The following is a 23,036-nucleotide window of genomic DNA, read 5'->3' on the forward strand; positions in this document are numbered from 1 at the left end:
TTATGAAGGTAGATTAGCCTTCACAGTAGCGCTGGGCAGTCTGCACAAAAATTATTATCACAGTATTTTGCATTTAAGAAAAATAGTAATAACTAAAGTATATTTTTTCTCACAAGAACAAGCGCATCCATAGAATCTGTTACTATTTTCTTGCTTTGTTCCTCACACTGACAAGCAATTTATTTCTAAGTAACCACGCTTTCCTGAGTTTTATAGAGTTGGGTTTGTGCATCAAGAACACCAGCGTGGAGATTCAGGACCTTTTATTACAGTGGAGTGTGCCGCATGCAGGTGGGGTAAGCTGAGGTACAAAATTGCTGGTAAGTCTAAACATATTATATTATTTGTGTTGTCTACTGGCTCGTTTTGACCATTCATGCATAACAAAAAAAAGGAAGACATGTATATCATTGGCTGTGGTGGTATCCACGTGTATGTGTATCACGGTGTCTCACCTGGACTTTCTTCAGGGCCACTGACGTGTTGTCCAGCAGGTACCTCGCCCGGTACACCTCACTGAACTGCCCTCGTCCGATCTTCTTCTCAATCTGGAAGTTTGCCAGCGAGTTGTGGCCCATGTCTGGTTGCAGCGGTTTCTGATAACAACAGAACGGCTCCATTAGTATTGGCTGGAGCTTTTTTATCCAGAATATGCACACATGCACACTTGTAATGAAACATAATACAATTATATTTGTGGATGGATTTAACACTGAACGCCACTATCTCAATATTATGTTAGGAGGAAAGGATGAGGGGCGAAGATGCAGGTGAAACCCTGTAGTTTCTTGGCTGAGAGGAATCTCTCTGCTTCACATGATTAGACTGGTATCCCAATACCCATCCAACTTTATGGCCAAACAAACGCATGTGGATGGAGGAACGTCCTTTTGTTCAAATCTGAACTTTTATTCAAAGAGCACTGAGAGGTTTTAAAAATTAGAACATTCTGGAAAGAGGATTCACGCAGGACCGCACTGCCACGGGTTGACTTCTGATTAAAACAGTTACCATGGTGATAAATGATGTTCCTGTGTAATCAGTTCATCTTTGTACCTTACATCTGAAAGGTAGACAAGCGAATCATCCTTCATTTGGTACCATTTTGTAGAGGTGAAAACAAATATTTCCCTCCGCAGACATCAAACCATTGAGCCTGTTTTGAAGTACCCTCCTCCTCCTCCTTTTGTCTGCCAAGCTTTAACACCAAAAGACTGGCACAACGCCACAGACAGCGAGACTCCTCGCCACACCACTGGCTGTGAGGGCTAAAAAAACAACAACAACAGAATGAGCCCCTCGGACATGATGTGTGAAGAAGAACAAGAAGGCCCACAACAGGCTGAGTGACCTTTCAAGTGTTTTGGTAAACTTGTACAAGGCGTCGGCGGGAGAAAACGGAAGGTGACAGATATCACAATGCCACATGTCACCAGCACTTCTGCTAACGTGGCTATGGGAGCAGCTCAGGGGCGAGCGGCTTGGGACAGGGGGAAGAAGGACAAAAGAGGGGGAGAAGGTCAAACATCTCCCGAACACAAAAACACAAGAGTGTCACCACACGCAACACGCAAGTGAAGTCACTGGACAGTTACATTCGGACCAAAAGGGGAAGATCGGGAAAAATGTGCAACGAAACCAAAGCAAACAACAGTTGGTCAGCAACTGTTTTTTTCATAACTAAAAATTTGACTTTTTTCCAATTAATCAACTTCATGTTTAGTATTTAAAATGGCCACGTTAGTATATTCAGATTGCTTCTTTTGTCCCGTCTGTAGTTGTTAACCTCAATGTATTTAATTTACAAATGCTTTCATTTGAGCAGATGGAACCAGAGAATGTTGTATAACAACAGTTGTACAAATCAAGTAATTGCTGCATTATTAGAGGTTGACTAAAGGTTAAATTATGTATTCAAGACAGCGAAAGGTGATACATGGTAACAAAACCAGCCCAGTGACTGAATGATATGTGCCAAACATGAACGCACATCTTCATTAATAAATACAAAATACACACAAACATACACACTGACAGCCCTACAACTAGCTATGACGCTAAAAGGCTAGGGCATCTAAAGTTTAGAGTTGTCAGCCAAGGGAAGAGGTGTGAGCCAATTAGATGCCCTGTTCAATTAACCCATAACACTGTCGAGGTGTGTGCATTTTTCAGCATGACATAACCATCATCCAAAGCTGTCTGAGAGACACTGTGACAGAGAGCTGCTGTGCAAGCCACCGTAACACATAACTGCAAAAAAGATAATGGCTGCCAATGACAAAAAGTTACACATTGTTGTAGTAGTTAGGACTTTACATACAAAATAAACTTACATAAAAGAGGCTTGATGCGAACCTGCACAAAGATTCCCATTGAGAGTGTGGCCATATTGTGCGAGGATGTGTCATCCTGTGTATCGGATGCATTTGTGCAAAATCTGACACTTTGATTGCTATAGGTTCAGGGAGGGGGCGAGAGCGAGAAAGATGGGGGCAGAGAGGACAAGAGGGCATTGCTTTCATTCGCTGCGTGGTAGGTTGACAAATGTTAGCATGAGCCTCTAAAGCGCTGTGACAACCGCCTGCTGAGAGCACAGTCTTGCTAATGTGTCCTGGCATGCCAGCCCCCTAATCACACATTTACATATGCAATGACCTACATTTGCATGTCAGATCGCACACTGTCCGGCATGATTAACAGTGGGCACCTCCCCGTGTGGAGTCGCCCTGGGTGGCAGCAGAGGCCGTGCGAGGGCGGAAGACGGGGCTGGAGGGAGGTCGGCTTTTTTGGCAGCCAAGGGGCCGAGCTGCCAGGCAGGATTATGTCAGCCGGCGGCCCCGGCATTAGACACTTCATTAGAGCTAATCTGTTTAGCAGTGGGCAGTGTATGTAAACTTCACAGGCCATTTGCGGCACCTCTTCGCCCCCTGGCCAGGCCTTCAAAGGGCAGCCAGGCCAAAGCTGAGTGACAGGCCGTCTCATCTGCCACACACGGTGTCACACAATCAGGAGCTCCCAGCTGAAACACAAGGGCCCAACCAACGCACACACACATATACATAAATATTATATACATGCACACACAAGCACACAGACACACAAGGGGAAGTCACAGAAGAATGACCCTGAATGACGCAAGAGTCCATTTATGAACAAACCTGCATTTAAGAATTGATTGTTTGCGGGTGGGTTAATTATGATGGTAGAGCCAACTCGTTCTGCAGAACAGTGTTTCTTACTTACCTGAATGAGTAAAGGAAATGCTGCCACGGATATTTACTTACCGTACCATATTTACCATACCAATTAATCGTCTTAATATAAATCCATCACAAAAATCTCATACAAATGCTAAGACAGAACCTAAACTAAACTACCGGACAATACATGATTTAGTCATCTAAAGATCAGGGTCACATGTCAAATGCCAGAAATGATCACTACCATGGGACTATAAATACAGGCCAAGGCAAAGTTAGCATACGGTTGTTTGATTTCAACCCACTTCATAATCCAGACTTTCTTCGTGTTTTCTGCACTTCTGTGGTGTGCTTATTCTTTTCACTCACATCATCCTGGTTGGTGATGGGGATAAGCTGCAGGGGATGGAGATAAGTGGCAGCCATGCAAGGCATTATGGGTAATGTCTGTGAGGGACAGTGTGTCCAGGGTATAAAGGTGACACACAACCGCCATGGGCTACTCAGTAGCAGGGGGATTGAGAAAGAGAGAGAGAGAGAGAGAGAGAAGAGCAGACAGACAGCTCATCGAAGGAAGTGTGATACGGGCTGCCCAATAATGACACCGTTGCCAAACACAACTGACAAGACACATGGAGAGTGAAAGGGGGAATGCAGAAGACAGGGGAGAGAAAGAAGGAGAGTGAGAGGGGGGAAAGACAAGCAGCAGAGGGGCAAGGGTGTGATGTGACAGCCCGGCAGCGCCAACGGCTGCCACAGGAAGGCCAGCGGCAGCAGAGAGGTGCCGTCTCCCATAGAGAGACGGAGAGAGATGAATTAACTGAGCGAGATGGAGAGAGAGAGGGAGAGGGAGAGGGAGAGAAACCAAGCTGGCTAAAAAGCTAATTTCTCCATGTTGGCCCACTGAGCCAGCATTTTACTAACTTAAAATAAATGAAGATTAATAATTAAAGAATGAGGCTGTGTACGGGGTAACACTAGATTAGATTACGATCAGTAGAAAAAGAAAAAGTAAGTAAGTAAAAAAAAAAAGAAAAGTAAATTACTTGAAGACTGAGGGTTTGTGATGAAAACTCAATAAGATATTTCGAAATCTATTCTGAGCGTAACAATTGCCTACAAGGATTCTTTGATTCCAGACCAACCGGTTGCACCGCCGTCCCTGAACACAACCGATGTAATACCCGTCTGTCTTGTTTACCTTCTAAGCTCAGCCAAATACTAGCAGGCTTTTTTTTTTAAATAAGAATTTGCTCCCCTACTCAGTTATTGAGAATCGAATCTGTACACCAAAGCCACGGTCCCGGTATCACCGAGGGGAAGAGGGGAACTTTATCACTAGATGTGTAGTTTTGACACAGGAAGCGTTTTATCTGTTTGAACAACAATAATCTTGTTATGTCCAATGAGGCAGAATATGCTGGATGACGTGTGGTGACGACTTTATTCTTGTTGGATCCCTTTGCAATGCTTGGAATTGATCAAATATAATGCAGTAGATTGATCTTTTTTTTAAATTATGAATCAAACCAGCAGTGTTTCAGTTACAGTGCGATGACATTTTTGATGTATCAAGAACATCGCTCTGGAAATCGTATCAAATCATGAGGTGTCCAGAGAAACCTTGCGTGATTACTGCGGACGTAGTCTACTAGAGAGACGGGGAGGAATACAGGGAGAGACGGAGACAGCAACTGGCAGGCCCGCTCCCACACCAACCAGTCCTCTGCTTCCCCCCAGCGCGGCACCATGCAATATTCATCTTCAGCCGACCGGCAGGATTCACCCCAGAGGGGATTTTACGTTCTTCTCCTCCCAATCTGCTCTGCCGCCACACCACCTTGTCTCAGCGCGTACAGACAGATCCGTGTCTGTCAAACCGTCTTGACGATCGAAATCCGATCTGAGGGGAGTCTCCTAGCCGACCCTCCCACTCGCTCAAAGAGCAAATGCACCATTAAAAATGCACATCTTACCATCTCATCTCGTTTACCTAATGCATATGCATCATACCTCCGGGACCAAGAGAAATGATATTGCAAGCGGTACAGAATATCCTTCATCACATATACAATTCAGATTCTCTCAACCCCCCCATGCTGGCGAGCAGACTGAACCTTGGGAAAGTGTGAAACAGGACTTGTTGAAAGACACCCATCTGGATGCTGCCTAGACAGTCATCTACATACTCAAACCGACTCTCTCCACTTCCCACTAAATGGGAAATCAGTTCAGACGTCTTCTGTGAGAGTGAAAAAACATGACGCAACACAGAAAGTCCACTGTAGAAGCCCTGACCTAAGCACAGGAAGTGCAATTAACACCGGTTGAAATATACTCTAAATCTTCCACTGATCGCTCAACAGTTGAATGTGGGTTATTTAGTCCTATAACTTATCTCTGTGTGTGTGTGTGTGTGTGTGTGCGTGCATGCACGTGTGACGGTTGCTGTCTAAGTGAAATAAATCATTAGAGCTTTTATCCAACTTGTGTGCTACCCAATTATACTTAATTTTGCAATTACACATCTTAGAATAAATTAACCCCCTTGGCAATTCCAGTGTTAATGTTGCAGTGCCCTTGCATTCGCAAGAACAACAACAAGAGACAGTACAGCCCTATTTTTAGTGTTGTTGCTTTCTTCCAACGAAAAAAAAAACTACTCTAGGGCATATGGATGGTCCTCTTTGTTTAAAGCATATTCAATATATATGGAGGCAGAAACATCCTTCTGGAAAGAAATCAATGGACCTGATGTTGGAGAGCGGTATTAAAATCCAACAGCGACCAGATCTGCACACAGCAAACCTGAGCTGTATTGAACCAAGAGAGGCGGAAGGGGGAGGCCGGCCTCCATCAGCCTCCACCGGGCTCCAGATCTCTGATCAATAGAAGCAACACAACATTCATCCGCTGTCCATCTCACACTGCGGCGGCAGCGGTCAGCAGGACGCCCCGACCGTTACCGCATAACTTGATTGACGCATGAAAACAAAAAGGGCAAACACAGAATATTTACGGTTCAAAATGCGAAGGAGGTTGGGTACTATGCTTGCAATGAGTGTAATATATATATATATATATATATATATATATATATATATATATATATATATATATATATACACACAATATATACACACATATATATATTTTTTTTCCCCTGGAGGGAAACTATTTGTGATCACAATTTTAACAAAACTCTGACTAAATGGTACAACAAGGTCTGATTCAAATAAATAATTCACTGAAGAAAAGACCCCTTTGCAACAGGGAAGGACCATGTAGATAAAGGCCTTTAATATAGTGATAATCAAGTGCATTTTCCAAAAATGTAAGAAACTCTATTTGATCAAATTGTGAATGAAATGTGCATTTCATTAATTAAACAATCTGACGTGTCATATAGGAGACATGCTCATCGATTTGTTGCTCACAATGCCAGAAAAATAAATATATATGGAAATAAATATTTGAAAAGATATGTGTAACGCAGCCGGCAATAGGTCATCTTACTGCACAAACCCCAGGTAGCAGATGTGCTTGTGTGCGTGTGTGAAGTCTACCTGGGGTTGAAAGACTGGAACAGCTGCTTGCTGGCCTTGTGGCTGCGTGTCCATATCCATGGTGTTAGGAGCTTTATCCTTTACACCTCTGAGAAAAACAAACACACAACATAAAACGTGCGGTTAGCCGACCGAGCGTGGAGCATCAAACAAAACCCTGCGCGGCCGCTTCCGTTGAAGCGGTGACTGAATTGCGCGCCAACCGTTCACAACGGAGAAGTATGACCTTGATCTGCCGGACGGCTGTTCTCTGTAGGTCACCACTGAACCAGCAAGAGCCGCTCGCAGCGGCGGGTGTCCTGTTTCGGCGGAACAGGGTCCCGCGTCATGCCTGTGGATTCGACACCCTTTGTCTCACTGTCACTCTCAGGTTGCGACAACGCCACTCGCTATTTCCTTGGCGTCCGTCCAAGGAACCTGTCATGCGAACTGCTGATTATACCGCCATTTATGCAGTTCCACGTAATTTCTTGAGGGCCCCCCCCCCCTTCTACAGAAGTGAGGGTATGTTGTTGGATATCGGTGCATGCCTCGTTGCTGTATGTTTGCATGTTCTGGCATGTAGCGATGGTTGCGCAAGACACTCCACAACCAGTTGCTGAGCTTTACACCAAACTACAGATAATGACAAATGTTACCCGATTTAATAGTTCACATAAATCCAGAAAAGTAAGATTTCAAAACCGTTCACTCTGAACATAATTTGACAAGTGCTCTACAGCAGGATTTGTTCGTTCATTCGTTCCGTGCACTCTAATGCACAGATCTGTGCTACATCGTCAATAAATCAACAAGAATGTACCCATGATACAATGCGTGCATAACAGCAGCCCTATGTCATCCTACGGTAAATGCAAATGTTGGGTGAGGTGTTTGCATGGATTTAACATAATCAGGCCAAGGCCATGGGAGCACATACTGTATATTTGCTGGGATGCACATGCATTAGCACCCACGCTGGCTGAAAGCAATAACGGGCAGAAGCAACCGGCGGCCGGTCAAACACGTCAAAAGAGTCCTGCCTTTGGAGGGATTTAACTACCGATACAGATTTGGGGGTTCCGGCCTAATCACATTGCCACGGTCTTATTTACATGGATGCTGTACACGCAAGCAAACGAGAATGGAAAGAAACATCAGTTTCAAACAAAGCTGATAAGGGACACGACACACTTTCAGTTGGACATTTGCATGTTTTCTGCTGGAGTGAAGGCCGTCCGTCTGCAGATCTGTCAGTCTGTCATTTGTGTATTACTTACAGTCTCTCGTCTGTGTCGCCTCAAACCTCCCCGGCCAATTAAAAATCCCCTGGCACAATGGAAAGGAGAACTGCACCGAGGAGCGGTCTCTCTCCTGATGTTGTCAGTCTCATTCACTAAAGGTTAATAATGAAAATTATATATATATATATATATATATATATATATATATATATATATATATATATATATATATATATATATATTTGTGTGTGTATAAGCAAGTATTTTGAAAACACTGGTTAGGATTTCTTTTCTCTATTTTTTTTAGATTGGTTCAGATTTTCTTTCCGGGGGCTCGCTGGCCTTCATGTGAGCTTTGAAGCTCATGGAAATAACTGTTTACACAACACTATTACTCCTGGGATTGCCATTGACTATATTGGGAATATTGTTTTCTGAAATTTGCATTAAAAGCTTGTTTCAAACGAGTTCAAATCAGATGTTAAAAAATAAATACATTTTAAAAAGATTTAAAAGCCCCCACCGCTGGAGGAAAAAAGAAAACACTGTTAAATGCCTGATCCTGGTTCTTATGTTTATAGTTAATAAACACACTTAAGAAAAGCCATTTTTGAAAGCCAAATGTTGCTATGACTTGAGTAAAGGCCTTACTGTGGTTGGGTTGACTAGATAAGGCCAAGAAGTGTGTTCAGCAACAAAAGCTTATGGTCAGTTTTACTAAGCAAGCATCACGCTATCACCTAAAATGCTCAAACACGATGTTATTGCTCGTCACATGTAGGTCTGTTTAAGTAGATTTATGTTCTTTTCAACGGTTGTTACACGTTTCTTGGAATAGGTGAAAACCGGCCCTCCTAGACAGGGTCACTGGCGGCTGGCGTGACATTTGGGTTGGGGTGTCACAGGGGAATCCTTTGCACTTCAGCTTGGTGTTGGGGCAGATTGGCACTGGCACCCTGACTGCTCTCCTTAACCCTCTTGTGTTTCTGACGGTCTACGTGTCAAAATAACCGGGGGGGGCATCTCAGCTCCCAGACGTGCCTTCGCCTCCCACGTTAACTAGATCAATTAAGACTGCCTTGTTAGATTACCACACACACCAGGAAACGGCACAATTAACGGGGCGGACTCGGGCAAATGAGGCAAGGTCATCGCTGTCAGGCCCCCCCGTCCGCGCGGCGCGCTTAGTGCGCCGACCACCAAAAGCAACGACTCGCGCTCGTGTCCGGACAAATCCCGCGGATTGCGCGGCGGATCGATGAGAACTTTCATCCTGTGAATCTTAAAAGCTACTGCGCACTCCAACGGCACTGGGGCCGACCGCCGGGGGAGGAGGGACGGAGACCGGCTGGCCGGGCTCTTGGCAGCAGCGTGGCACGCGACAGCTAAAAGCCAATTCTCCCCCCTCCAAAGTATTCATAGATGCACGCGTGAGACTATTTTAGATGTTGGGTCTGAGACAGCTGCAAATATTCCGCAGGTTTACAGCAGAGAGAATCAATGCAGACAAAATCTAAAATCATGTGACGAACATTGGAGACAGGGTGAAAAAAAGTTTCTTTGCAGATCAAAATTGGGGCTAGTGCTTCGCAAGAACACCACTTATCTCTCTGACTAACGGATGGTTGTTTCCTTTTTCAAGATGGGAGAGAAAGTAAATGTTGCCATCCAGACCACCAACCACTCGGTGTAAACAAATACGGCTTCCTGACTGCGTTCCATCGACTGAGAGACTCCTGCCCGACATTCTCACAGCAGGCGCAATTACACGTAGGAAGGCCGAACAAGGAGGAAAGAAAAAAGAGAACTAGACTGTTCAGCAATTTTCTGTGAACATTCTTTGTTCTCACACATCCGACTCGTGACCCCCCCCCTTACTTGCGACACGTCTCCATCTCTCATCATCTTCCTATTATACACATCTCAAATCTGTGATTTCTGTTCTTTTTCCTGTGACATGCTCCGTTGCACTGTACACCCTCTGCTCCACACAAGAGGAACTTTAAGTAAAGAGGAACATTCAGCTGCAGCTCCCCCGACGGGCATAAAAGGCCGGCTCCATTCCCTAAACCCAACCGTAATTAAAAGGGGCACGGCAGCGATTTATGTATCGCCTATTCATAAAGTTGGGGGACTCATCTGATGACATCATCAAGGTTTGTTCTTCTCTAACTTTAGAGAGATCCCTCCAGGACGACGACTGACTTGCACAACCCTTTTTGTCTGGCTGAGTGGCGCTTCGAGTAAACTTCATGAACAAAATCAGTGGAGGCAAAAGTAAAAATCCCCTTATTTTCTTCGTACCGCTCTTCATTTAGAGAATCCTCGAATGATTTTTGATCTAAAATGTGTTGGAGCATTCTCGCTTTACAAAGAGGAGCCCGTCTCCATTTGTCCGACTACGATCTGCCACTCAGGACCAACTGCTGCAAGCACAACACTTAAACATTCCAAAAAGAATCGATACATTTCAATAAGCTAAATTGATCAAATGAGGATGCTGAACAGAAATGCACCGTTTCTTCCAAATGGCAATAAACATGCTTTTGGAGAAGTTGCTAATTGTGTGAATACAACATTGTATGTTCTGCAGTTGTGTTTGTTGCCCTCGTCTTCCACAGAATCGGTTGCAACTTTAGCATTTCTGTCGTCACTGTCATCCCTTTCTTTCGCTAAACCTTTTAAAAAGGCGCTCTAAAAAAAGAATGCTGAAGTCGTCTTTCTGCAAGACGGTGAACAACAAGTCCTCCCCGCTTGATATGAAAGAGCACATCTTCAGTCTACTGGTTCAAAACTGAGCGAGAAAAAGAGAAACGGGAGGAGAGGACAGCGGGGACAGGCGAGCCGAACGGGACACATGCAGAACTGAGAAAAATGGCAGGGCAGAGAAGAAGGGAAAAAACTGGCTGGCCCTGATGTGCTCATCGTCCTGGGAGAGACGGTGTGGAGCTGTGCACCACAGAAAGTTGGCACTGACTTTAGCTCCTCTTTAATCTCCATTTCCTCCCTTCTGCATTATTCATTTAACACAGGAGAAGAGGAAAAACAAAGACTGGGAGACGATTATAAAAAGGTGGATCAAGGCAAAGTGTGAGGGACGGGAGGGGGGGTGCTAAGGAAGGGAAAGGTGCTGGATTTCAGCGGCCCCAAAGAGGAGGGCGCTAAATCAGCTCTCCATCCCAGGACGATAAATATGAACACAGACTGATGAGCATGCGGGGGAGATAAAAAAAAGAGATATTGGGAGGAAAGAAGGTGAAGAGAAAAAGGACGGGGGGGGGGAGAAAAAGAAAAAAGAAAAATATAATGTGACACTATCCGGCCAGGTGTAGGATGTGAGGAAATCAAAGGCCCCTTTGAGGGGTATGAAGACGACAGTGAAAGTGCTGGAAGAGTGGTGTCCATGATTACAAGAAGTGGAGAAATCTTTGAGTCTGCGCTCATGAAAGCCCACCGCAGGACTCGTCTGAAAGCCCGGCTCCACTAACACGGATGACACGGAGAGGAAGAGAGGCACTAATGATGGAGGGGTCCGGATACCACTGAAGCAGCGCACTCGCCGACACATTTTAATCACTATTCAGAATCATTAGCGCGAATGTACAAGCACTCGTGCTTGTTGGACCGCGGGCAGAGACAGAGAGCGAGATAGGGAGGGAGGATGGGGGGGAGAGAGAGAGAGAGACAGAGAGAGAGAGGAGAGGACCAATTACACCTCAGCATGTGAGCCAATCTTTGAGGTCTTTGAGGTTGACGGTCCAAGACTTGATGGAATACAAAATGAAGAGAGGAAACTTTATTGTCCCTCAATCAAAAAGAGAAAAACAAAGATAGAAAGAGCAAAGCCTTTGAGACCTTTCCGTTCCCCAATTCTGGCCGCAAAGGAATAAAAGTTAATCAGAGTAGAGAAATATGAAAGAAACCCAACAACAACAACGCTGACATCTAACAGGATTCATTGTCGAAGGGGCAAAACACGGCTGGATTAATGGCCGGCTCTCTTTATGTGTCAGTGGCATTTTCCATAGCCACACCAAACCTGGATGTTTGAGGGAATACAGAAATCACATACCAACATTGTTATTGCGGCGTCCTCTATTGTAAACACGGGGAAACGTGATTCGTACTTATTTTGGTTGTATGTGAACAGGCAATTAGTGGCTCATAAACTCCTGGCCTGATTCGGGGCGAGAGACGCGACAGATTAAAAAATCCGTCACAGCCACAGCCCGGAAAAGAGTTGCAGGGAGTTACGCAGAGGACCACGGAGGTGCTTCAACCGGTCCAAAATCCTCCCTGTCCGATGCCTGGGTGTGCAGTCTCTGGCTCGTCCGCAATGAGAAGCTAAGCTGCGCATCACCCCAACTGAACCCAACGTTACTCAATGGCACACGGACCGGTCCTCAAATGAGCTTAAACCAATCGCTATTTCAGTCGTTGTTTGCGTGCCTGTAGTTAAGATTGACACAACGAGGCATGCGGTGTGAAGAAGCTACGCTGTGATGTTTCTGCTCTGAGAGTGTGAGAATGTCTCTGTACTCCTCAGACCTTCACCTTCCTGAGTGGAGGGGGCGTAGCAAAATGCAAAAACTAAAAGAAAAAAGAAGAGGTGGGGGGTGGGGGGGTTGAGACATGCAAACTGCAGCGGCCCGTCGGGACACTACGAGGCCAGTGATCCATAATGCTGCCTGCTCACTATTTATAGCCCTCCTTTACATTTTTCACTTTCATATTTTTATAGGCTAATGATTATTTCGCTGCAGAAGTAAATGGCACAGCACAAACCAGGCAAGCTTCATGTGAGGCCAAAATTGATTTATACCCCAACAATGGAAATGAAACTAGCACAGTGCTCTGCTCCGAGTGGTGCTTTTAGGAAACACATCTGCACTTTCCCCTGACCTACCGGGAGCCAGTAATCCCATTAACTCCGGACTCTCTTCTAGCCTTTATCTGTGTGCACAATTCTGCCTGCAAATGCCCACCTGCGCATTAGTATCCCCCCCGCACCCCTCACTGTTTCTTTTACATTTTCAGCCAATACGTATAGTTAAGATGTCCCCCATTGAGCAACGATCTCGAGGACATGCAGGTGTCACCCACTTTACCTCGCTTTCTCCCTCACCCGGCTCCTCCCCCTTCGTGTGCTCCTGTGTGTGGTCGACACAAGCCGGCGCGTGGCTAAGAGCCCAGGCCACCTCTCCGCTCCTTTGTCCGGCCCACTCCACGGCCCTCTTGTTGCGAGCGGGGGACGAGCGGGGGCCTTTGTTGCCGGCCTGTCACTTCAGCAGGTGCCTTAAAAGCAAAAGGCAGGAGCGCGGCCAGCCCGTGCTGCTTAGTTAGTGCGGGGCCCCGTTTGATGTGCTCATTTTGTCAGCCGGCGACGGCGGGCAAGGAGGATGCTAATAATCACTTGAAAAACAAAAACATTCCACTTAGGCTTGTAAAAGATAAACTCCAATCTCAATGATAAAAGAAGGAGTGACAGACAGCCGTGGTACCAGTCAAAAAAGAAAAACAAAAAACGCCAGCCACATCACCGCCGGCTTTTTCTTCCCACCCTTCTCCCAGGTGAAACAAATGAATTCTGTCAATCACTGCGGATAAACGCGGTCAATTGACAAACCGCTGACTGTGTAAAGAGAGACAAAACTGTATGTATGCAAAGTATGCAAAAGCAGAGCTGCATTTATGATCCCTAAGAAAGCAGCTTAGTGTGTGAAGGAGGAGGCTGTGCGAAGCACAGAACCCCTCCCTGGCGTTCAGGAGAGGGGACCCTGGGGGTTTGGACCGTTCTCACACACCCTCACTACATTCACAACCCTTCAAAATGCCATATCACCATCACACCTTGGTTAAAATAGAATGCAGAGAGAGAAAGTCACGAGCACTGCATTTAGATTCGCTGATCTAGCTGCAAGTTTCCAAGAGGTTTGGGGGATGTGGTTCCAGCTCCAGCCAGCATTGGTTTGAGGACAAAATGCCAACTTTTGGGGTGCCACATTAACTTTAGTGCACCAGTATGGAAGGAACGTCAGAGTGGGAGCAGATGGGTCCATGTCAAAATGACGAGTGTATGATTTACTTTTCCTTAAAGTCCATCAAATGTAACATTGTTGTTTGATAGATAGAACTAACAATTGATTTCAGGCGGTTCTCACGTGAACACGTCACATGAAGGCCCCTTATATTTATCCCTCTACCGCACAACAGCTCTGGCAGCTATTTAGGTTATTTCTGAACGCACACCTCTGGGTTCTTCTCAACATTCAGACGTAACATCCACACCCAGACAGGCACACCGCAGCATGACGAAGGTCCCGAGGCTTTGGGTTACATTAGCGCTCTGTGGCAACAGCTCACGGTCTTTCGCAATGCAAAACAGAGCAGCGCACAGCGGCGCACAGCTCCCAGTGCTCCGGGACCAATAAAGGCTTTGTTTGTTAGCCATGTTGACGACTGACCACCAAATTAGCTTCATCACCTCTGGCACCGGGATATCGGATGTGACAGTCTGCACCACAGGGCCGTGTCTCTGTCTGTCTGCACCGCTACAAGGCCTACAGTAATACAAAATAAAAACTACCCACATAAAATAGGGGAGGTATGAAGGGAATTTTCAGGAAAAATAAAAACAAGGGTATGCCACCCTCACTTTTTGGTCCCGTTCTGAATAAAGATTCAGGTGTCTATCGCCTTTGTCATTGACATCTATAAAAAGGAGCAGAGGAGGCTGCAAAGTAGTCTGTAGCTCCACAAAAGATGCAGAAATCAGCAGAAATCATCGGTGTTGGCACAAGGCTGTTATAAAGCAGGGTCAATGGGCTATTTGTTTAAATTAGAAATGAGAGTACATAGATCACAAAGCTACAACACTCAACTACCTTTCGGTCTGTAGTACCGTGATGAAGCAGAAAGTGGTGTCCTATCTCCTTGTCATTTGGAGACAATGAGGCCTGTCATTTCAGTTTCTCATCTATGGAACGACTGTCAAAAATAAAACATCTGGTGAACGTGTTCCATTTTCCCTTCACAGAAACCAGCAGTCTCTCTCGCTCCCTCCCAGCAGTTTTTCCCCCCCTTTCTCCCCGGATAGTTTGAAGCAGTTAACCCAATTCAGCATAGAAGTTTGTCTAAGAGGAAATGACAAGAGCAAGATGTCCAAGTCATTAGTAATGCGAGAGGAGCCGTCTCGTTACATAGCTGAGTGCTAACGTGAGGGCCCATGGCTCGCGTTGGGGCTCTTTCTGGGACCCAAACCGCTTATTCTGTGGGGGACTGGACCACCACCCGTCAGCATCCAAGAGAAAAACTTTGGCTCAACCCACGAGGAGCGAGGGCGACACGCAGTTTGAGTCCACACGCTGACGTAATACATGCGCGCCCTGAGCGGGGACTGAAAGCGGCCCCTTGGGAATGTGGCTCCACAGAAATCAAGCTTGGCTCTGGTTCTGGTTTGGTGTCAGCCTGCTGCGGCTTCTGTGGTGGCGCGCACACACGCACGCACACACACACAATGTTCTAACCAGATCCAGAGCACCGCTGCTCAATCGGAGGTCAAATACAGTACTGTTGCTGCATGCGACTGTGTGTGTGTGTGTGTGTGTGTGTGTGTGTGTGTGTGTGTGTGTGTGTGTGTGTGTGTGTGTGTGTGTGTGTGTGTGTGTGTGTGTGTGTGTGTGTGTGTGTGTGTGTGTGTGTGTGTGTGTGTGTGTGTGTGTGTGTGTGTGTGTGTGTGTGTGTGTGTGTGTGTGTGTAGACGCCCATGATGTTGTCATCCTGCCAAAGAGAATCACTCCTTTACTATGAAACCAACAATAATGCAGCGACGTTCGGTCGATTCCAGTAGCACAGTTTATGCTGCCGGAGTATCATTTCACATCACAGATGATTCTGTTGGACCAAACCTGTGAATCTACAAAGCAAAGCCAAATTATACATTGGCTTTTATTTCTTTACTTAACCCTTATATACACTTTAATATTCTAGGGAGAGGAAATGTGTATAACAAAGAAGCTTCAGACTGCTCCGAGAATTTCAAACCTCATCTGTTAAAAAAGTCCATTATTAAAGAATATTAATACACATGCATAGGGAGACACACAAATGCACACAAAAAAAGTTCAAGGGTTTTTTTGGTATCCTAAGGCACTCATCCTTCCTTGCATGAGTGCATCCACCAGCACACGCACAGAGCGTCCCTGTGTGTGTGTGTGTGTGTGTGTGAGACTGTAAGGAACTGAAGATTGGAGAATAACGTTATCCCTAAGGGGTCGCACTTCTCTCCATTCTCGCCCTCCTCCCTTATCCCTCTCCTCTACTCTGGGCCTGCAGGGATTTCCCCTTTTCAGTTCAGGAGAGATGTCAGAGGCGTTTCACCATCCCTCACACAGAGGCCGGACACGGCCCTGAGATCATCCAACATCTGTAGAACTCCCGAAATCAGCCTCCTATTCAAGTGGCAGTGCCGAGAGGCACTTTAGAGGACCAAAGATGGATCCAAATGCATCCAACTCATCTTTAAACACGGATTTAGCTTATTATTGAACACGCGTTCCATTTGGAAGCGAATATCTGCTGCACACAATATTGAGTCAGAGACATGTGACAAATGATGAGCAAACCCCTGGTCAACAACCAGACTCAAAGAATAAGCAACACCCACACTTTACGTTGTATGCAAATGATCAATAACCGATATTCAGAGATGGGAACAAAGCGCAGTGAAGCAGGACATATCTAAACGTCACACGTTCACCTAGCTCATGGTTGAAAATACAGTCTGGGCCCAAAGAAAATTCGGCAATGATGGTGATGGTGATTGTTTTAGGAGAGCGCTTGGTACTGCTTTGTGTGCTAAAATTTAAACTATAAACACAGAGTTTAGTGATGCACCAAAGTGTTATATAGGAATCTGAGTGTCAATGTATGTAGATCAGCTGAGGAATATGTCAGTTCAACTTAAGATGCGGAGAAAAACAGATGTCTTTCAAGAAGAAAGAGAAGAAGAGAAATGGTGAAAAAGGCTCCACAACAGGGGTCGGGAACAGATGAACCAGATAGGGTCGTCCCCGCCTTCGCCTTCACATATTGGAATATTAATATTAATGAAACTTCCTGTCTCCCACACCCCTCTCACCCTCTGTTTTCCCCCCTCAGACGATTTGAACATGAAAAACTCAAAAAGCGCAAAATTCCAGGAGTTGCGTATCACAGTTTGACCCGGAGCCACACAGCAGACACCAGCCGTGACAGACTCGCTGTTCAAAGCAAGCGGGAGCTGCTTTCATCACGCAGTCCTGGCTTGTTGTTTTTTCTTCTTCTTTTTCTCCCTTTTTTTTTTTTTTAACAGTGCGACACCACCAGCCCATGCCATCTGCCTTTTTCTAAAATCAGACCTTCCAAGATGTGTTTCCTGCCCGTGCGTTGCTTTTTAGCTGGGCTTCGCTAACCGAGGCCCAGCGTCACGCAGGCGTTGAGCGCTGCGCCGCTCGCACACTGCTGTTTACAGCCAAACCCCGCGGAGAGGGGAGAGATAAAATATGCACTGTTAAACTGACAAGCCAGAACCGGTTGGGAACCGAGCCAGGCATTCACAGTACGGTTGCATTGTGTGGCCCCCGCCCCCACCTCAAGCGCACCCCAACAAAATCAATCATGTTTCCTGCAGCCAATCACAAATGAGACCAGACTACTCCCCTCTTACTGCCCCACACACAGCCCAGACTAACGATGACCACCTTATTAGGCCCCTTTTAAGTGCTTCCTCCTCCACGCATCCTTACACGTAATTTTTAAATCGTAAATCCTACACAAAATACATGCATGCACATCGTTTGCACTTAAAAGACACCTCTGCTCTAGGCCCAAGTGCTTCAGACATCTGTAAAATATTTGTATTCTGTGCCTCGATACCACACTGGCAAAGGTCTCTCATCCTCGGCTTGGCAGGACTTCTGAGGGAGGCAGCCGGCAGCGCCATACAGCCCTAACCCCTGCTGCTGCTTCCTGCTGCTCGGAGGGAGTCAGGCCGCCTGCCTCCCATTGACTGTGGGCCAGGCTGGGCAGGGAGGTGGAGGACGATGGGGAGGCCCCGGGTGGAGATGACCCCCGGGGAGGACAGCAGAGCAGAGGAAAGAATGGGGGACAGATTGAGAGTCACGGAGGTTTATGGGGTGGGAAGAAGTAGTAAAGAAAAACTAAATAGGGAAGAAGTGAGGCTGGTCATAAAAAGATAAGTGTCTACGACGGGAGGCAGTAAACAGAGGAAGAGGAGACGAGACAAGGTGGGAGAGGGACAAAGGAGCTCAAGGGCCGGTTAGGCAGCAGCAGAGGAGCGTCTCATTATGACTCCCCTTCATGCCCCCAGGCCCTGACCACAACCTCAAAGCCCCCGGCCAGACCAAGAGACCAGAGAGAGCACGGCAGACAGCTGTGAGTCAGGGTAAAAACACGCCGAAGAGGGGGGGGGGGGGGCAGATGTCCCCTGCACCTAAACAAGGCACATAGAGGGACCGAAAAAGAAAAGAATATGGATTTTGATTCTGCTGTTTTGCCTCTGATCCAAATCCTTTAAGCGGTATTAATCAATACTAAGAGCAATGGTTCTACATAATATGCACAGGGGACTCACAATGATGCACGTGATGGCAATTAGCTGTCGAACGCATTATGTCTGCATTGCATTTGTAAAATATCACAATGTTTCCATTGGGGGGGGGTTTGGACAGATAAGATTAGGACATTCCTAAAATTAGTAAGACATGATGCTCTAATGCGCTTATGACATATCTGAAAAACAATGTTTTTAACTCCTACTGGCTCTTCTCCAGTGGATGCACAATGGCATTAATTTAAACTGTTAGCAGTTCAGCGGCTTCCAACGCTGAGAAATCCTCTTTTTTGGGGGGGCCTGTAAGGGACAGCACAGAGGCCATGTCAACATCTGGGACGTACCTGGAGTGCAATGAGTAATAAAAAATAAAAGATAAAGAATCCGTGTTTACAAAACAGATGCTGATCAATTGGGTAACACATCAGCTGGCCTTAGCCCTAGATTAACACGCTACTTCAGCACAAAAGAACAAAGTGAGATGCAAAAAAAGAAACACTGACATAGACAAAACCGACAAGATGCGTACAGATCTGCTCTCTTCAGCAGCAAATCCCGTGTGAAACATTAAGACTCATTTGTGAAGAGTTGGAACAAACGCCCATAGCACCATCAGCGAGCAACACACACAAAAAAAAAATCCTCCCTCATTCTGTTTGAGTGCAAATTCATTCTGCTTTTGTCTCATCTCCTGACAAATGCATACTGTCACTGTCACTGAAGTGGTGTTTACACTGGCATATAGCATCTTGTAATTATTCTGTGAAAGTGAATGTGTGTCCTGAGGGATTTGTGTGTTTTTGCGTTTGGATAATCAAAAGAGAAAGAGAGGGGCCGATAGGAGAGTGATCTCCAATAAAAAAAAGGGATGCTGCTCGAGAGCCATGTTTCCAGCACAGTTCACAATATGCCAACATTTATTTAGTGGCTTTGTTTAAATGGCACTAAACAGCAGCTTATTCCCCAACACGCAGTGACCTACAGACACGGTGCATACATCATATTGGATACTTCTGGTATAATGCACAAAGTCAGTCCACAAATGACTAAAAGGGGCCAAATGAGAGAAAATCACGGGAACAACCAGCAACTATTTCAGTCAAGATAGCGGCATGCTATTTCTGTCAACACATCAAAACCCTCCTGTGTGGTCTTAATTAAATATCTTGTCAAATTCATATTTTTTAGTTGCTTAGATCTTCTTCTGTAAGTGGAGAAAATGCCTTTTAGGTTTGTATTTATTAATCGATCAAATGAATAGGTTGACAATTACATTACTTGTACAAAGAGTTCTTTTCCTATTGAGAAATTTCCGCCCACAATTAGATAAGATAAATAAAAAAACACATGAATAAAACCGTTTTACAACACCCTTTGTAGTGAAAAAACAATGCTGATAGTGTGTGGTCTTTGCATGAGCTGACCATGGGCCCCTGTAAGCATTTCAAAAACTTTAAACAGGGTCCGAGGTCAGTAATTTCTGAGTTTGCATATCTTTGTAGTCCGTTCCCTCTGAGCACTACAGACCCACTGAGAAAAGGCATCAATGCCACAGAGAAATTGAGAACTTTTCCGTGACACGGCGTGCCGCGAGGCATCCTCCAAGGATATGCGAATGCTTGAAACACCACTGACCCTTCATAAGATAGCAGGGAGAAGGATATGAAAAATATCGACCGGCTGTTAGAGGGGAGAGTAAAGAGCTGCTCAGACAGCACACTATCAATGCCAAAGACCTTCCTATAAACTGAGCCTGGTAAGGAAACACTCAAATTTTAATTATCCTGGGAAGGCATCAAGCCTGTCTTTGCCTGCTTTTTATTATTCCATAATACAACTAATCACAAAGTACACCCAACAAGCTTTTATGCAAAGCAGCGATGGGCTATCTTTGACGGCATCGTTTCTGTACAGATGCTTGGCCGTGGTCTTTGACATCATGCAAAAGACAGTGTTTAATGTAGCTCGAAAATTGCCTTAGGAAGCATCTTCCTTCAAATATGCTTTGCAAATGAAAAAAAGAAAACATTGCTAGCATTTTTTTGTTCTTTATAAAACCCAAAGGCAAGATGACTGTTAAAGTGGTCAGATGACAAATGTCTCATCTGATCTTTAATCCGGCAGAGGGGCCAGCTCCAGGGCCAAAACAGGAAGCGCTCACTGGAGAGAGCGATTTAGTAAATTCCACTGTGCTAAATCACTGCTTCAGGTGCAGCACATTTCTCCACACAACGATGAGCGGCATTTTAAGTCTCACTTGGAATTTCCTAGCGGTAAAAAAAAGCAAAACACATCTAGGTGCTTATAACGGCACATATACGATCTGTATAACGTAAGCAGCCAATACGTTTATCTGTGAACTCAAAGTAAATAAAAGGGAAAGCTTGGTAAATATACAGTCGTGTGTAACCGTTGACCAAACTTATTTCTCATGTGATCATGGCACATCTTCAGTGCCTCTTCCAATTATCCAGTAAAATAACATGCATAAGAAAAGTATTTTTGATGCAAACGTTCTCCTTTTCAAAGTCCCTCTCGATCAGATTCGATCTGGCAAAGAATTACTGATCATCACTGTCGTCACCATTTTCTAGACGTATCAACGTTGTCAAGCAAATAACACAAGGAAAAAATAATTAACTTTTGCCAGAGGCTGTCAAAAGTAATCGACTTCTCAGCAGCTGAAATTCAAAGCGGGATATACTGGCACAAGTCCCTCTCCGAAGAGTCTGATGCAAACATTTGGCAGCCATTTGCTGATCATCCGGTTCATGACACATTCCTTGATAGTCGACTTCACAGAGCCAGCCGGTGTTATTCTCTCCATCACCTGATGACGCTGGCAGACTCAAGCCTGTTGTCTTTGACGATGATCGAATGTGGCAACAGAGGAGTGAGTAATAATTGGGTCAACAAGGTATGTCAGTTCCCACTAACGCGTGTCTGAATCATCTCTCTACACCGCATCCAAATGTAATAGTATGACGCCTGAAATATTTGCCTGTGATAGGCAGCGACAAGAACATGGCGAGGCACACCATTTTCACCCTTTGTGTGACCCCCAAAACGGTTTAGGCCGAGGAAAGGCTGTGCTCATTTTACTTGCTTGTTTGTATGCTTATTGTGACGATTGTATTTCCTTCTTCTTATTATCCCTATTATCAATATATTATAAAGGCTCCATTATTAAATTAATATGCTTAACTTCATTAGGACGAGACAACCGGGTCTAAATGTTTTGGAATTCTGACTCAATAAAAAGGGCTGAGTTACAAAAAAAAAGAAAAAAAGAAAAAAAAGAAAAGTCCTCCCCAACTATCAGGACTTCTCATCCAAACACACACCAGAACTCTATGGGGTTTGACAGGGACTTATTCCCATGAATCGGTGGGTAAGCCGAATGAAATACATATAAACTGTAATCATTAGCCACTTTTTCCACTGAAAATGGGTGTGCTACCACACCTTAGCTGTTTGTTCCGGTAAAAGCGTACTTGAGGCCCTTTGACCAATGGGCACACTTTGTTTGAGTTGGTGTGAAAGCAGGCAATCAAATCCTGCTGCGGCCCAAACAACGGATCCTCTGAAAATAAAACCTGCGTGTCTTAGTCCGCACCCAAACGGACTGTGACCCTACCGAATTACTTGAATACCACCACCCTGCAAACATGTACAGAAGACGGTGTAAAGTCCCACTATGTGGTGGTGACGCACATTCAAATTACTCAAACAAAATCAAAGTCACCAACTTCCCTCTCATCACAAGGGACTGACACACACAGTAGGTTTAACCTACAACCAATTCAACAGTGTCTGGCTAATAGTGACCAATAAATCTATTGTTAAATCAAGGTTCATAAATGAGGCAAGGAAAAACCCTAACTAATCGGACTACTTGGGGAAAAACTACAGAATGCTCGGGTAACTTCTGTACCTTAGTGACATTTAAAGGATGCAGACAAAAGGTGGAATGCTGAGGTTAAAAAGTAAGTAAAGTAGATGAGCAGCAATTGTCTGGTCATCCAACGTATGGGCCTCTGTATTTAAATTGCACAGCTTGGTGTCATCTGTTGGATTCATTTGGATGGCCGTATGTTACTCCATTTACCTTTTGTTTCCATAAATGACTCTTTGTTAATCCTTTGTGAAGTAAACTTACAGCCCTGCAGGGATAATTGCACTTTTTGAGAGTGCAGAGACAATTGCAGATATATTACTTTGTAATACCTTACTTATATACAGATAATTATAAACAGCACACACGTTACACGCATCATCAACCCAGCAGGAGAGTAATAATGCAGAATGAACACAGACATGTTCATGTGTCTCATCTTTAACAACTAAACCTATACCTGCACGATAAAGGCCATATTAGGAAGCAATAATGCAGTGTCCGTGTACCATTACTACAACAACACTTTAGCGTGGCATC

General features: G+C 45.1%; 1 protein-coding gene across 2 annotated transcripts in view; it reads right to left on the reverse strand.

The window, feature by feature from the left end:
• Positions 1-23,036, reverse strand: part of nek7 (NIMA-related kinase 7) — a 50,888-nt gene that overhangs the window by 26,957 nt on the left and 895 nt on the right. Inside the window, exons 2-3 of one of the 2 annotated variants that reach the window (XM_040183919.2) lie at positions 6,767-6,854; positions 456-596 (exon numbers count right to left, since the gene is read on the reverse strand). In XM_040183919.2, the coding sequence (XP_040039853.1) occupies positions 456-596; positions 6,767-6,826 (201 nt within the window). In that variant the 5' untranslated portion in view covers positions 6,827-6,854. The remainder of the gene's footprint in view (positions 1-455; positions 597-6,766; positions 6,855-23,036) is intronic. The other variant, XM_040183921.2, reaches the window with a different exon arrangement.

The sequence above is a fragment of the Gasterosteus aculeatus genome, chromosome 8, assembly GCF_964276395.1.
Source record: "Gasterosteus aculeatus chromosome 8, fGasAcu3.hap1.1, whole genome shotgun sequence".
In the NCBI taxonomy this organism is placed as follows: Eukaryota; Metazoa; Chordata; class Actinopteri; order Perciformes; family Gasterosteidae; genus Gasterosteus; species Gasterosteus aculeatus.